Source organism: Podarcis raffonei, chromosome 16, assembly GCF_027172205.1.
Source record: "Podarcis raffonei isolate rPodRaf1 chromosome 16, rPodRaf1.pri, whole genome shotgun sequence".
Classification (NCBI taxonomy): Eukaryota; Metazoa; Chordata; class Lepidosauria; order Squamata; family Lacertidae; genus Podarcis; species Podarcis raffonei.
The window spans coordinates 23062418-23079144 of NC_070617.1; the positions used below are offsets into that span (position 1 = coordinate 23062418).

A 16727-nucleotide genomic window follows, 5' to 3' on the forward strand; every position below is an offset into this window, starting at 1 on the left:
TGGCCCTCAGTGTCAAAGTCATGTTCCTTCTCAGGGAATCTACTCCACCTGGCTAGCAGAGGAGACCCTAATGCTCACGCTGCCTTGTCTCTCACTCAGTGCCCATTAGCCCACAATTAAGGCTTTTTACATGGGACGCGGGTGGCGCTGTGGGTAAAAGCCTCAGCGCCTAGGACTTGCCGATCGCATGGTCGGCGGTTCGAATCCCTGCGGCGGGGTGCGCTCCTGTCGCTCGGTCCCAGCGCCTGCCAACCTAGCAGTTTGAAAGCACCCCCGGGTGCAAGTAGATAAATAGGGACCGCTTACTAGCGGGAAGGTAAACGGCGTTCCGTGTGCTGCGCTGGCTCGCCAGATGCAGCTTGTTACGCTGGCCACGTGACCCGGAAGTGTCTGCGGACAGCGCTGGCTCCCGGCCTCTAGAGTGAGATGAGCACACAACCCTAGAGTCTGTCAAGACTGGCCCGTACGGGCAGGGGTACCTTTACCTTTTTAAAGCTTTTTACACTCTTGTGCTATTTCAGAAGTGATTGGTAAGGTTTTCTCAGTGTACTGCTCAAGAACTCCCCAACAGCTGCCAGCTCTCTGTAATACCAAATTCAATGGAAAAAGGCCAAAATAATTTGTTGGTTTCTATATACCAGTGGTGACAGGTGTGGAGAGGTAGAGCTGCCCTCCTGATACTGGTGTCACTGCAGCTTACCTGGATGGGGCCAGGGCAGGGTGGACACATCGCCTTTGCTGCAACTCTAGCAGGTAAGCTGCAGCGATACAGGGGGTCTCCACTCCACCAAACCGGATGGTACCACTCAATACACAGAAATTGCCTGCTCTTATAATTGAAATACTCATTGCAGATAAGCCACTTGCATGTTAGCCAAAGTTGCAGTATGCAGTATGAAACAAAAAGGCTTATTAGTATAATGTGAAAAGAGGCCCACAGACCTCAATATCCAACTGGGCTGCTACCATTCGTCTTTGGTGTAACGATTTATGGGCAAGAGGAGTGCAGGGGAGGGAGTCAAAGGTTAGTTTGAAGAGGTTATCGGAGAAGTGCAAGCAGACAACAGAGGCTGTTCCAAATGCTCACCAAGTCTGATCAACACGGTCAGGGTCCCTGCAAGGAGGGGAGAAAAAGCTCAGAGGGGAGACTAAATCAGAGGATTTGTGGTTTCCCCCCCAGAAATGGCAAGGTGAGACCACTGTCTTTTCCTGCTAGCCTGAGAGAAGGTAATATACAGCTATGTTTTAAACAAAAAATGTTAGTGTGCTGTGAGAAATGAAGTTAAATGGCCCCTGTGAGCCCAACAATGGCCCAGCAATGGAAGAGGCTGTCCCTGCTGCATCTCTGCATGGTATCTTTCTTCGGACCCACCTTCCTCCAATCAGTAGGCATGGCAAGAACAGTGACACGTGCAGAAACACAGTGCATGGCCTCCATTGAGAAACATCATTTCTTATTGTAGGAAATAAACTGGTTTGGGTTTTTTGTTGTTGGTGGTGATGGTGGTTGGGTTTGTTTTTTTTGTTTTTTTGTGGTGGTGGGGAGATATGAGGCACTTGCCTCTGATTTTAATATAAAATAAAGAGTGCCACAGAAATCAGCCTGGGAAACACAATTTAACTATAAAGGAAATGGACACGGCACACACTGTCTCAAGATGGATCGAATCTCAAAATCGGCTCCTACTTGTTCTTTGGAAGCCTTCTCAGCTAAGAAGACTTGACACAGCTAGAAGATGAAGCAATAGAATGGGACATTTCCAACATTCTCCAAAGCTGCTGTTCTAACAGACTTCAGCACAAAGCAGAGGACCTCTGTCTATGAGGTGATTTAAACATTTGCTCAAAGCAGAGAATGCAGCGTAAAAGGAAGAACACAGGCCAGGTGCTAAACTGGCAGAGTGAGCCCAGGAATATTTTTCTAAAAGAAAGGGGGGGTATTGGTGCTGCTGCTTGACTGGAAACAAAACAAGTTAGTGAGAAAGTTTGAGACAAGCAAACACACTAAAAAGGGAGGCCTTGTTGGCAACGCTATACCTGACTGCCACCTGGCTGGTGCTGACCCATGACAGGGCCTTCTCAGTGGTGGTTCCCCAGTTGCAGAATTGCCCTCTTGGGTGAGATGTGCCTGTCTTCCTCATTACTGACTTTAACTTTCCCCTGAAACACATTCCTGGTTACCCAAGGCATTTGATGGCTAAAAGATGCTGACCATGGCAAACTTGAAATTAAGCTTTAGTGACAGCTTTTAAATGTTTTACATTTAATTATTTTATATGTGTTTTTAAAAAAATTATTTTACATTGCATTGCTTTAATGTTTTGATGTTTGCAACTTTGGGCATTTTTGGGAGGAAGGGCAGGATACAAGACTGCAGGTGTAAAGCAAAAGGGTTCTGTCTCTCTTCTCAAATCACCATCTGGGGACCAAGTTTCCACAGGATTCTATGAACTCTGCATTGGTGGGAAGTTTAGGATTCATACTTAAGCCCCAGTGCAAAGCCACCGGGAAATCTGACCTCCTAACAACTCTCTGCCCCCTTAAGAAATTACAGTTCCTATGATTATTTGGGAGAAGCCTTTAAAGTGGTATACTAGTACTTTAACTGTAAGGTGTGGAGGTGGGCTGTGTGACAAACTTTATAACACTCTTTGTTGTTGTTTAGTCATTTAGTCGTGTCCGACTCTTCGTGACCCCATGGACCAGAGCACGCCAGGCACTTCTGTCTTCCACTGCCTCCCGCAGTTTGGTCAGACTCATGTTTGTAGCTTCGAAGACACTATCCAACCATCTCGTCCTCTGTCGTCCCCTTCTCCTTGTGCCCTCCATCTTTCCCAACATCAGGGTCTTTTCCAGGGAGTCTTCTCTTCTCATGAGGTGGCCAAAGTATTGGAGCCTCAGCTTCACGATCTGTCCTTCCAGTGAGCACTCAGGGCTGATTTCCTTAAGAATGGATAGGTTTGATCTTCTTGCAGTCCATGGGACTCTCAAGAGTCTCCTCCAGCACCATAATTCAAAAGCATCAATTCTTCGACGATCAGCCTTCTTTATGGTCCAGCTCTCACTTCCATACATCACTACTGGGAAAACCATAGCTTTTACTATACGGACCTTTGTTGGCAAGGTGATGTCTCTACTTTTTAAGATGCTGTCTAGGTTGGTCATTGCTTTCCTCCCAAGAAGCAGGCGTCTCTTAATTTCGTGGCTGCTGTCACCATCTGCAGTGATCACGGAGCCCAAGAAAGTAAAATCTCTCACTGCCTCCATTTCTTCTCCTTCTATTTGCCAGGAGGTGATGGGACCAGTGGCCATGATCTTCGTTTTTTTGATGTTGAGCTTCAGACCATATTTTGCACTCTCCTCTTTTACCCTCAATAAAAGGTTCTTTAATTCCTCCTCACTTTATGCCATCAAGGTTGTGTCATCTGCATATCTGAGGTTGTTGTTATTTCTTCCAGCAATCTTAATTCCGGCTAGGGATTCATCCAGCCCAGCCTTTCGCATGATGAATTCTGCATATAAGTTAAATAACCAGGGAGACAATATACAGCCTTGTCGTACTCCTTTCCCTATTTTGAACCAATCAGTTGTTCCATATCCAGCTCTAACTGTAGCTTCTTGTCCCACATAGAGATTTCTCAGGAGACAGATGAGGTGATCCGGCACTCCCATTTCTTTAAGAACTTGCCATAGTTTGCTGTGGTCAACACAGTCAAAGGCTTTTGCATAGTCAATGAAGCAGAAGTAGATGTCTTTCTGGAACTCTCTGGCTTTCTCCATAATCCAGCGCATGTTTGCAATTTGGTCTCTGGTTCCTCTGCCTCTTCTAAATCCAGCTTGCACTTCTGGGAGTTCTCGGTCCACATACTGCTTGAGCCTTCCTTGTAGAATTTTAAGCATAACCTTGCTAGCGTGTGAAATGAGTGCAATTGTGCAGTAGTTGGAGCATTCTTTAGCACTGCCCTTCTTTGGGATTGGGATGTAGACTGATCTTCTCCAATCCTCTGGCCACTGCTGAGTTTTCCAAACTTGCTGGCATATTGAGTGTAGCACCTTAACAGCATCATCTTTTAAAATTTTAAATAGTTCAGCTGGAATACCATCACTTCCACTGGCCTTGTTATTTGCAGTGCTTTAACACTCTTACAGCTTGTCAAAAGCTAAGCCCTTCTGACGCAGGCCATGGTGGACTCAGCAAGAAGAATGCTATGCAGTGGGTGTCTACCCTTGCTATAACACTGCCGTGTGTGGCTCTATGGTCTGACATGGGAGAGTGATCTTATCAAGGAAAAATAAAAGGCAAAGTGCCCAGAGGCTAAAAGAAAGAGGAGCCCCTCCAGGACATGGCAGCAGAATAGCATACCTGCACCCCACACTATCCATCCTACATGCATTACCTGCAGTGGTGCTTCCTGCTGACAAGCCAGAATGCACTGTCGCAGCCGTAACAGTGTGCAGCCAGGTGATCGGGAAGCCATCGTGTCACCTGGGAACAGAGATGTAAAGAGAGAGAGAACTTTAAATACAAGCAACATGGTTTAGAAAGTAAGTAGGATACAGAGGGGAAGGAAGGAAGGAAGGAAGGAAGGAAGGAAGGAAGGAAGGAAGGAAGGAATTGTTTCTTCATCTTTGGCCAAATAACAGAAGAATCTTCTAACCGAGCATCTCAAATACCAAGTTTTCACAACCAGTGCTAAGGCCCCCAACTTTCTCTCACACTTACATAGCTAAATAATCCAAGCACACTGACACACCACATGTTAGTCAAGGAAAATGCTTTCATCATTTCCCAGTGCAGGTCCAAAGGCAGAAAACTGACAGCTATGGGGCTTCTTTGGCACAGGTACAGATTTTTTAAGTATTAGAGACAACAGGGACAAGAGGGAAGAGGTTTCAAGAGACCAATGTCAGAACCAAAGGGATACAGAGTAGAGCCAGGTGATTAGTAGCAGGTGCCGATATAAGGAAAAGGGAGAGGAAGGCCACGGAGATGGATTTTGCCTGTACCTCTGTGTCCTGTTTATCCACCTGTTCCCAGCTGGCTTCAGAGAAAATCTCTGTACTGCAGCGAGACAAACAGTTCTGATCCAGATTGCTTTCCGAGTCAGGGATTGAAGTCTGTTGGCAAACAAACACAGCTGAACAGAACCTACTCCCAACCCCTCAGAACATGGATTAGGCAGCTGAGAAGAGGGAATCCTTCTGAACCTCCTGCTCAGAGATCAGATTATGAGATAGGGTGGAGAGGTGGCTTCTACCAAATTCCTCAAAAGTTCTGCAAAACAGAAAACCCAAACTCATTGCTAAAATTCAAATGTTGCCATGAGCATATCTGATAGCAATATACTTTCACGGCTCATATATTTTGGCAATGATTGGGGTGCTGATGTTATCTCTATATGGTAGATACTTGAAGAGGTGTGTGATGTGGAGCAGAAGACAGAGCTCTGTGGCATAAATACGGTGCTGCAAAAGCTCCAACACTAAACAATGGAATCCCTGAACAGACCCAGTCGCTTTCCAATTCATTTGAAAAACTGTACGCCATGCAGAGCACCATATAATACAACCATGAAGAAATACTATTTAAGCCCTACAGCAGTGGTTGTGGGGCACGGGGAACAGAGTGGGGCTTCACTAGAGCAAATGTGGGAGTACAAGCAATTTGGGAGAGGCAACAGTGGAGTGATGGAGTGTCAGCAGTGGCCAGAAGACATCCCCTTTGGGTAAAAATGGGAAGAAAATGAGAGGAGATCAGGGGTACCTAGTTTCTCTTTCAGGCTTTGTCAGCTGGGGGGAAGAAGCTAGAATAAAGTCTTCACTTGTGCCAGCACCGCAGATGCTGCTGCTCCATGGCAGCATCCTCCTGTCAGCCAAATCCCTTGGCCAGTTTCAGACAGTTTTAAGGCTGTGCAAACAAAACACTGGTTATTTTTAAAATACCAGTTTTCCAGCTACTGTGCAGTTCTACTCAACACACAGCAGAACTCTATGGGACAAGCCTTTCTCCTTAGGACACGGAAGGGGAAGCTTTTCGAGCCCAAGGGCCACATTTCCTTCCAGGGGCCATGGGCCAGTGATGAGCAGGACTAGAAGCAAAAGTGGCCAATGGATGTGAATTTTACTTCTGCACAGTAGGATAAGTTTTATAAGCACTCTCACACTCTTCTATTCTCCATCCATTACAGTCAGATAAATACACTCAAGGAGGGTGCAAAATAGGGCAGGTGTAGCCTGGATAAAGTTCAGAGGGCAAACAGATGGGGCCTGGAGGGCTGCATTTGGCCCCCAGGGCTGAGGCTCCCCAATCCTACCTTAGGATTGTTCTATATATTGGGGTAGAAATGAAGTCTCAACTGAGGTCTTAATGCCTTCCCATCACACCCAAAACCTTTAAGACGACAACTACATCACTTGGGAGGGCCAATCCAGAGCCAAGCACAAGCCCAACAGCCTACCTTCCAAATATCCACCCACTCTCTCTATTCAACTCCCCCCCATTCATTTGGTTAAAGGTAAAGGTAAAGGTAAAGGGACTCCTGACCATTAGGTCCAGTCGCAGACAACTCTGGGGTTGTGGCACTCATCTCGCTTTACTGGCCAACGGAGCCGGCGTACAGATTCCAGGTCATGTGGCCAGCATGACTAAGCCGCTTCTAGTGAAGCCAGAGTGGTGCACGGAAATGCCGTTTATCTTCCCGCCGGAGTGGTACAGTGGTGCCCCGCAAGATGAATGCCTCACAAGATGAAAAACTCGCTAGACGAAAGGGTTTTCCGTTTTTTGAGTCGTTCCGCAAGACGAATTTCCCTATGGGCTTGCTTCGCAAGACGAAACGTCTTGCGAGTTCTTGCGAGTTTGTTTCCTTTTTCTTAAAGCCGCTAAGCCGTTAATAGCCGCGCTTCGCAAGACGAAAAAACCGCAAGACGAAGAGACTCGCGGAACGGATTAATTTCGTCTTGCGAGGCACCACTGTACCTATTTATCTACTTGCACTGGGTGCTTTCGAACTGCTAGGTGGGCAGTAGCAGGGAACGAGCAACGGGAGATCACCCCGTGGCGGGGATTCAAACCGCGACCTTCTGATCAGCAAACCCTAGGCTCCGTAGTTTAACGCACAGTGCCACCCCCTTCCTGTCGACTCATTAGGTTACTTACTGTCAATTTTGCTCTCTCTCATCCAGGCTGCACTGGAAAGAACAGGATGCATGTGGCTGGCTGGCTACTAACCACTTTTTCACAGTTGCTCATTCCCCTTTGAATAGACCTCACAATGACAGATCTCACGTTGGTGAGCAGAACACAGCAGGGATTTGGATCAAGGACTGCCAGCTGGCGATCCATCCCACTGCATGCCACATCATGATCGACCCTGTTTTCATGCTTTATGTTATGCATGCATTTTTTAAAATTCTGGAGCAGCCCCAAGCATCCATAAACACCTGCACTCATAAACACGTGACACAAAGAACTGCCCTTTAAAACCACCAACAGGTTAAAAAATGATGCAACAGGGGTGCCTCTTTTGAGGGAGGACTCTTGGCCACTCAAAAGAAAATGCAGAAACTAGTGGACTGGACTGTCGAGACCTTTCAACAGGCCTAAATGATGCATAGGCATTTCAATGAACTTGGACAGGACATGGAATAAATTAGTCTCTGCTACAGCAGTGCTTTGGCGTCTTTTGCTAATAACTATAAAGAAGTCCTGATACAACATCAACAAGTCTTTATACAATGTTTATACAAGGCAGTGGCCCTCCTCAACCAAATAAAGCATGTATGGCTTTGCCATTTTTACTGGCACTAAAACACACACACACACACTTTCCAAAGAATGAGCAGCTTTGCAAATTAGCCACTCATCTAGCTGCCTGTAATGAATCAGAATCACCTCCAGGGGGCCTAAGTGAGAAAGAATTTGTGAATCAGGGAAAGAAGGTTCCCTACACCCCCAGCCTCTGGCTATCAATGTGCCATATATATCTGTGGGGAAGAGGGCATATGTATCCAGGTAGCCTTTTTTTGTGGAGTCACTTCCAAGGATCCATTTTCCTTGCACAGAACCACGGGCACAATCATGGCAAAGGTCGCTTAACTTACCACTTCATCCCCATAATCCCCGTTGAAACGTAGCGAGCTGTTCAGGTACTGGCTCTCTAGACGGCTCCTCAGCTCCTGCACCTGCTTCTTTAAAGTCTCCACTTCCTGCTGGTGCCCACTTTCAATCTGGCGGAGGCGCTGCTGAATGACATCGGCATAGATTGGCATCCCATCGTCATCCAGGTGACTCCGGGCAGGCTGGTCTGGGCTGTTTGCTGTCTGCTGCCGGCCTGGAATAGCATGAACCCACTTGTGGTGCAAATTCCTCAGATGCAGCGGGGCAGAACTACAGCTAGCTGCAGAGACCTGTTGGCTGAGGGAAGCCTTTACCCTACCTTCCTCCCCGTTCACACAGTGTCCATTTGGTGCAGGGTATTTCTGGGTAACACTGAACCCTGCCGGGCTCTCTGCCACCTTGTTCTCAGGCTCCAGCTCTCCATTGCACACAATCTCTTTATAGTCAGCTAAAGGCAAGGCACAAGGTGAAGGCATTGGGTCATGTAAGCTGCTGCTCTTAGTAGTCCTGTTTAGGTTCGCTGCCAGTTTGTGTAGCTCTATTGAGTCCTCGTTCTCAGGCCGTCTTTCAACAGTGCGGGAAAGTTCGCCAGCACTGTTGTCCATGGGATGGAGCCAATGGCAAGAGACATTCTGGATCAGCTCCGTCTTTGCCCCATTCTCTGTTAAAGTTTCTGTAGAGCTCTCCATGTTTGATGTTCCCATCTCATGCAGGACAGGAAATGGGAGGCTGGGCTGGGGAGTGCCCTGAGGGATTTTGACCTCTACAGGTAGCCTACTAACACTGTCCTCCTCTGATCTTTGAATGTTACTATTTACAGCATTGCCCAAAAAGCCAAGCCGTAGTTCCTTCACCTCAGATGGTTTCTGGACATCGTAATGGAGCTCATCTTGCCCCTGAAGCTCAAAAGCACCCTGTAAATCCATCTGTGGGCTGGAAACTGGATTGTCTAATAAAGTTGCTGTATCCAGTTCGGTCTTCCCACCCATGTTATCAGTAGAGCTGTCCAGGTTCTCAGTCCTGCTTTCCTTATCAAGAGCAGTGTCCTCTCCCTCTTCTTTACTTGCCGTTTCTGGAATGCCCCTCACACACTCCTCCAGGCTCACTTCCTCCTTGGTAGCCTCTTGCAAAATGTTCTCCATCTGCCCCTCTGCTACAGCCACTGAAAGCTCTGCTCCAACCAGAGTCCTGCCTTGTTTGCTCACACATTCTCCGTCAAAGGGGTCGTCCTCCGGGTTCCCAAGGCTGCTCAGCTCCAGGGACCGGCGGTGCTCCTGCCACTTCTCGTTGAGGCTGGGGTCGCTACTACGCCGGTTGGTTGTCGGTACGCTGCTGTCACCAGCCATTGTCAGATTGTCAAATGATCTTGTCTTTGGCAGCCTGGAGAGGAAAGAAAGAAAAATGCTGAGAATTGTTTCTAATTACAGGTTAGAAATCAGCTGTTAACGGCCAATCACGCCTGCAGATAATCATCTTTCGCATGATGCTATACTCTCTCAACAACTCCTGAAAACTGCCATTTGTTAATCACGTGGACAGCAATAGAGGCAACTCCCTCACCTGTCAAACTTCTACTTACATTACATCATCTGAACTCTGAGCTCACCTGCCCAGAGGCTGATCTTCAGGGCTGGAACCTGGGACTGGGTAAGGGGCACAGGTGTCATCCGCAGGGGTCGAAGGGGAAGAACATGGCAAGTAAACGGCACTCCACAGCATGAGGTTTCGCACGTGGCACACAGGATACAGCACCTGAGAGGGAGAGAGGACGAACAGACTACTAAGAAGGCTGTAATCCTTTTATTAAGGTTTGAGATTGACTGACCTTGCATTTTAATTTGCAGTCGCAGGTTAATCTTGAATATATTCAAGAGCAGCCATTTGAATCTTGCCCCTTCCAGACACTTTGGAATGGCCTCTGTTTGCCCACCCCATCAATTGATACAGCCCCTCCCACCAGCTCATTGCTCATACTCACAACCACCACAGTGCCACTAATTTAGAAAGTAGACAAACTATTTCAAAAGAGGGTGAATCATTGCAAGGACTGGGGAAGCAAGCAAACGCCCAAAACCAAGAATGTTATATTAAAATGGCAACTTATTTTAAAACAACCAGATGAGCAGTGTGGTGCATCCACAAATTGTATTATTATATGTACTGCACTTATGCCATTCTGTGTCTCAGAAGAGCTCAGAGTGATTTACATGATTTTCCCAGATGATTTAACTATCTTATTTACAGCCATACTTTTAGAATACTGTAATAATGTGTCCTTCAGCACACATTCTCTCTCAAGCAATGTACCCCCAATAACACAAAACCTACCCCATTCCCTACAGTTGGGTGACATTTGCTGTGGCTGCATGTAATGCCAGACCATTACCAGCATTACAAGGATGTGTGGGAGTGCGCACATGAAGCCTTAAGAGTTTTTTGACATTATTAACAGCTGCAAAATTGGTTAACTGACGATCACTGAATGTTTGTAGTCAAAAGAGTGGGTTTCAAGAAGCACTTTTGGGGTCTATAGGGAGATAATAGTACATTATATGCCTACAGCCTGTTTGCTCTGAATCTAAAATAGCTGAATAGTAGTATTATAGTAATAATAGTAGTAGGAACGCGGGTGGCGCTGTGAGTAAAAGCCTCAGCGCCTAGGGCTTGCCGATCGAAAGGTCGGCGGTTCGAATCCCCGCGGCGGGGTGCGCTCCCGTTGTTCGGTCCCAGCGCCTGCCAACCTAGCAGTTCGAAAGCACCCCCAGGTGCAAGTAGATCAATAGGGACCGCTTACCAGCGGGAAGGTAAACGGCGTTTCCGTGTGCGGCTCTGGCTCGCCAGATGCAGCTTGTCACGCTGGCCACATGACCCAGAAGTGTCTCTGGACAGCGCTGGCCCCCGGCCTCGAGTGAGATGGGCGCACAACCCTAGAGTCTGTCAAGACTGGCCCGTACAGGCAGGGGTACCTTTACCTTTATCTTAGTACAGTATGTCCACCACATATGTTGGCTGCTTTCAAGTCACACTTCCCAGGTGTTTCCCATGAAGACAGAATATGGGGACAGACACTCAAACGGCAACATGGACCTACAGACCAACTGTCTCAGAGCACTACTGTGCTCTTGCCCAGCTCCCACTCATCTCAAGGGGGTTTGCAGAAAGGAACATCCTGCTGGACTGTGTCCTACATCTTTAGACTATTCTCAGAGTGCTGTAGCTCTGAGAGTCTTTTTGGGTTACCTAATGCAGTGTTTTGAATTGTCTTGGAAGACCAGGTTCCTTTACCCTCTTTAGATGCAAACTCTTGCTTCAATGAGGTAGGCTGAATAGCTGCATCATACTTCGCCTTATCTTGATTTACCTGACAGGTGTGTTGTGGGAATGGGAAAGGGAAAAAGAACTATGTGCACCAGACTGGTTACATTTTTATAGGAGTGCAAACAATAAAAAGTACATACAGATTCTGATTGGGAGGAGTAAAGCAGATTTTTGAAGGCTTTGTTTCCTGCTCGCAGCAGAGACCAAACTGAACAGGTCCTCTCTTGGGTGTGCTTTTCACCTCTCTCCTTCGCGTTGTTGCACAGGAATGTACCAAAGAGGCAGGAGTATGTGTGCTGCACCAACTTGACCTATATAGAAAGGATGCAGCTATATTATTGTTGGCACACAAGCCTGAAAAGTAGGATCTCTCGATTTCTCTTTCGCACACACCACCAAAACACAGATACGCAGGTCTGAAATATGTGAGTTTAATGTGAACTCCAAATTTGATTTTCCAATTCAGAGTTTAAATAACGCTATGGAACATACCTAACTATCCTCTGAGTGAGCATTTCTGCAGACTCCAACGAGAGATTTTTACTTTTTACTTTTTTTGGCTTGGTAGCTTCCTTTTCAGATCTGAATACTGAACTACGAAAAGGTTCAAAATATTAGAAGCAGTGTGTAAAAGTATTCAACTCACAAGGAATGCTTCATTAAACTCGAAAGAGCAGGGGAACTGCCTCTGGAGCTGATGGACACAGTCAAGCCACTGCAGGAACACTGGGCATCGTTCATTCAGGTCATCCGAATTCTCACCATGACCACAGCGATCGGCAAACTTATGGCCAAAATCCAGCCACTCCATCTCCACAAGCACCTGGAAACCCTGAGGGAAGCATCACTGAATTAAATTTGCACAAGGCTCAAGTCCACAAAGCCAAACTAAGATATGCTGGCATGAGGTGGAAAACCCAAAATGCTTTCCCTCCTAGCAATTAACCAGCAAGGGGTCAAATTCACTATGAAAGCCTCATGGGCAAGACCCACTGAAATGAAGAAAAGCTGCTCTCATTTGCATCAATGAGGCTTGAGGAAAAGAGCTTACACACAGGTGGTACCCCAAGAGCCAGATCCATGTTTCTATCTCTGCCATCCTTAATAACACTTCAAAATGATCCTTACTTCAGACTACCTATTTCATTCTCGGACACAAACTCACATTTCTCTTACGCACCCCAGCCCCAAAAAACCCTTCCAGCATTAAATCCATTTTATTTCATGCCAAGTCTATTCTTCAGCAGTTTGGAGGAAAGCACATGGATCAGGCGTGGGGGACCACTGGCTCTCCAGATGTTGCTCAATTACAATTCACATTAGCCCTAGCAAGCATAGCCAATGGCCAGGAACAATGGGGATAGCAGCTGAGCAACATCTGGAGGGCCACAGATGCTCTTCTTTAGAAGAGCCACCACCATAAACCTTTTTAAACACAATTTAGAGGTCCCCCAACTGTGCTATTTCCCATGCCACGAACCTCGATGGTCCTGTAATATGGATCCAGCAGCAGCTTAGCCAGAGCCACTATCTGCGGGGTTCTGTCCCAGCCATCTGAGCAGTGCACCAAGACGGGCCGCTGATCTCTGTCCACTGCATGAACTACCAGAAGTGCCGATTTCAGAAGGACAGACAAATGTTGCAGCCATTTGGTGCTTTCCAGAGCTGACAGCCAGCTGCAGATCAACAAGGGAGAATAGTTTTGACCTCTCTGTTCTGTTAAAGTGAAGTTTGTAGGTTGAGCAAATTTCAGTAACAAGTGGAGGGTATACTTTTTTTTCTTCTGCATCAAAAAGTACAAATCGCTTATGTTAGTGGGTATCCAAGCCTCTATTTCCAGAAACCTTGGGGTGTCTCAGAAGCTTATCCAAGGTTCCCAAAGAGAACAGTAACAACAGGTAGGTTCCCCCTAAAGGTAAGCTTGCACACATGCCAACAATGCAGGAGTGTGTGTTGGCAGTATTCCGGGGCACCCTCCTATTTTGTGTGGGAAAACAGCAAAGGTCAATAGGTCTGGAGGTAGGTGGATAAAAAAAACCACTAGGTTTTTTAAATTAAAAAAGCCAATATTAAATACATGCGTGTGTTTGTGTATATACACACAAACATATACAAATAATTACAAATGTTAATTTTCTCTTATCTAATAACTAATCCAGCATTCGCTAACCTGGTGCCTTTTAAATGGCCATGATGGCTGGGGATAATGGGGGCTGCAATCCACAAATATCTGGGGGGGCACAAGGTTGGTGGAAGGCATGCAAATGACTGCCTTTATTTACAATGACAAAAAGAAGACTGAGGATTAGATTGTTTAAAAAGCAATACCAATAAACCTATTAGTACAGTGTGCGTGCTGGGAAGGGGAGATGTGCAAGGGGACAACAGTGGGGGGGAGCAGAGAGAAGGCGCACACGTCACTCACTTTCCTGGGTCCGGCATTTGTGTGCAGAGCAAACGCAGCGACTGAAAGCTCTTCCGAATAGAATGGATGTTTGCCATTCCCATAAACACTACTTCACAGTTTGGATAATACTCTGTTAAAAGCAGAAGATAAGGCACTTCAAACAAGGCAGAAGCGAAATGAATGAAGGAGCTTTACTGTAAAAATGAGCCAGCAGCAGCTGGGGCCTGTGCTAGGCGCTATTATCCCATCAGCCTCCTCTAGCCTTTGAGGTTCTCTCAGGCACACCAAACATCATGACAAAGGACGACTGTTATGACAGAATAGAGGGAGTTATTCTAACACAGTCTAAAGAAAACACATGAACTTACTGATCTACTGGACTGCTTGCTGGGAACAATGGTCTCTATCTATAGAAGTGGTTTGAAACTGATTGTTATCACCAGTGAACATAAGTCAGACAACCCCCTTAGTTAGCAACACGGACATGGCAGTGGAGGAGTTGAAAAATAAGAGTTGTGTAGTGTCAGCATGCTCAGGACCTGCAATTTAGCATGACAACAGTGGCACATTCTTCAGCCACTATACTCCTGAACCACTGCCAGGAAGCAACACCTGTAACTGTAGACATACAAGTTCAATTGTTTCCATGGGCTACTTTGTATGTAGGAATTTCAAGTATACGGATCCCAATACAGTGGTACTTCGGGTTAAGAACTTAATTTGTTCTAGAGGTCCATTCTTAACCTGAAACTGTTCTTAACCTGAGGTACCATTATAGCTAATGTAGCCTCCCACTGCTGCTGCCGCGACACCACCACACAATTTCTGTTCTCATCCTGAAGCAAAGTTCTTAACCCAAGGTATTATTTCTGGGTTAGCGGAGTCTGTAACCTGAAGCGTCTGTAAACTGAGGTACCACTGTACTTGTTTGGGATGGGTGACGTAGTTGCACAGAAGTTTTTTGGTATAATTAGAATGCAGCCTGGAGGGTAGAAATATGGGTTCATGCTGGACTTCCATAGCATCTTGCAATTTTTAAACAAATTACAATCATTAGGTCTTCATAAATAAGATGCACCTGGCTGCTGCACCATGCAGTTTTTCACCATGTATTGGTTTGGGTGGATCAGCAAACTTATAAATGATGTCAAGCGCATGCCATAATATTATAAACTTTTAAGCTGACATCTATTGCAGATTTTGAATCATACAGAGAATCAGGGTGTCACTTGGAACATAAGTGTTTGGCCTTCTTATCAGACCCCTGGATCGATAGATCTCATTACTGTCTGCACCACACTGGTAGTGCCTCTCCAGAAATTTAAGCAGATGTCTCTCTCAATTTTTCCCTTCCTTCCTCCTTTGCACATCAGGAGAAGGAATTTAAAAACTTGTTTGCAATCTGCAACAACCTGGAGTTTCACCAGTTTGGGTGAAACTAAAAACTGCTCTTTGTTACAAATTACAAACAGGGAAAGGGGTAGACACATGACCCCAAAGCTACCTGCAGCTTCTGCATTCTGTGGCGAAATTCAGCTGCAACACTAAACACCATGGTTTAGTGAATTTGGCCATGCAGTGCAATTCCTTCACTTCCTTAAAACAAAACAAGGTGGGTTTAAAAAAACAAACAAAAAACCCATACTTTTGACTAAAATCTGGTAAGGACTCCATGATCAAATGCTGTAGTTTGGCTTTAGAGACTGGATCTAAATTGCAGGGCAAAAGGTGGCATCTTTCTCTTCTTAAGCAACAACCCCTTTGGATTTTAACATTTTTTAGCACACACACCCCATTTCCAACCTCCATGAATTTATGGTAGCTACTCTGGTAACCAAAATTTGATCTGGTTTAGACAAGGTCTCCACTCCCACTCCTTCTCTGCATGTGTAAACACCTTTGCACAATGCTCAGAGCACAGCACGGCTACTCACCTGGGCATTCACAGCCTCCCCCTTTGGCCCTGTTTGCCACTGCAGCTGCATAAGAGCGTGCATCCAAGATCAAAAGTTTCTGAGGCTGAATGGCTAGACTTTCTGCTCCTGAAGCGTTGGAGATGGAGGAATCTGAAGAAGAAAAGGAGAGAACAGCTTATTCTGCAGCAGTTATCCAAAAAGTGCACAGTTGACACATGGATTACATGGCATCTTACATATAGAAGAGATCAAGAAAGTGAGAGAGAAGCAGAGGAGCTGCTTTTGACAGTGGAACATACTCCTCACGTCTAATTCCGGCCCCTGCAGTAGCTGATTCAACCTGGTTACAGAAGAGGGAGAAGTGAGGCCACAAGGCCCACCCCACCGGGCTGCCTAGAACCAACTGCCATTTTGCTTTTCCTTCAAACTGTCTCCTGCAGTTATCATTCCACCCTGTCATTATGTACTCAGGAGGCCACTTTTTGCTGAATCTATGTAGCTCAGTATTATCTGCACTAACAGCAGCTCTTCAGGATTTCAGGCAGAGAACTTTCCCAACCCTACCTGAAGATGCTGGAGATTCAACCTGGGACCTGTCTCACCAGCATGCTCTAGTTATCTCTTGCTTGGACTACTGCAATGCGCTCTACGTGGGGCTACCTTTGAAGGTGACCCGGAAACTACAACTAATCCAGAATGTGGCAGCTAGACTGGTGACTGGGAGAAGCCAAGTTACAGGGAACCAGGCAGAGGGCCTTCTTGGTAGTGGCACCTGGCCTGTGGAACGCCCTCCCACCAGATGTCAAAGAGAAAAAGAACTACCAGACTTTTAGAAGACATCTGAAGGCAGCCCTGTTTAGGGAAACTTTTAATGTTTAATAGACTATTGTATTTTAATATTCTGTTGGAAGCCGCCCAGAGTGGCTGGGGAAACCCAGCCAGATGGGCGGGATATAAATAATAAATTATT

At 46.2% G+C, this 16727-nt stretch overlaps 1 protein-coding gene across 15 annotated transcripts in view; it reads right to left on the reverse strand.

Moving 5' to 3' along the window:
- The window catches only part of MTMR3 (myotubularin related protein 3), a 56634-nt gene that overhangs the window by 2769 nt on the left and 37138 nt on the right, over positions 1–16727 (reverse strand). For 7 of the 15 annotated variants that reach the window (XM_053369512.1, XM_053369507.1, XM_053369508.1 and 4 more), the window contains 10 exons: positions 15776–15907; positions 13860–13971; positions 12915–13110; positions 12081–12266; positions 11575–11745; positions 9723–9868; positions 8101–9496; positions 5008–5118; positions 4398–4486; positions 1088–1114 (listed from right to left, as the gene is read on the reverse strand). In XM_053369512.1, coding sequence (XP_053225487.1) covers positions 1088–1114; positions 4398–4486; positions 5008–5118; positions 8101–9496; positions 9723–9868; positions 11575–11745; positions 12081–12266; positions 12915–13110; positions 13860–13971; positions 15776–15907 — 2566 coding nt within the window. The remainder of the gene's footprint in view (positions 1–1087; positions 1115–4397; positions 4487–5007; positions 5119–8100; positions 9497–9722; positions 9869–11574; positions 11746–12080; positions 12267–12914; positions 13111–13859; positions 13972–15775; positions 15908–16727) is intronic. The other 8 variants (XM_053369514.1, XM_053369511.1, XM_053369515.1 and 5 more) reach the window with 3 other exon arrangements.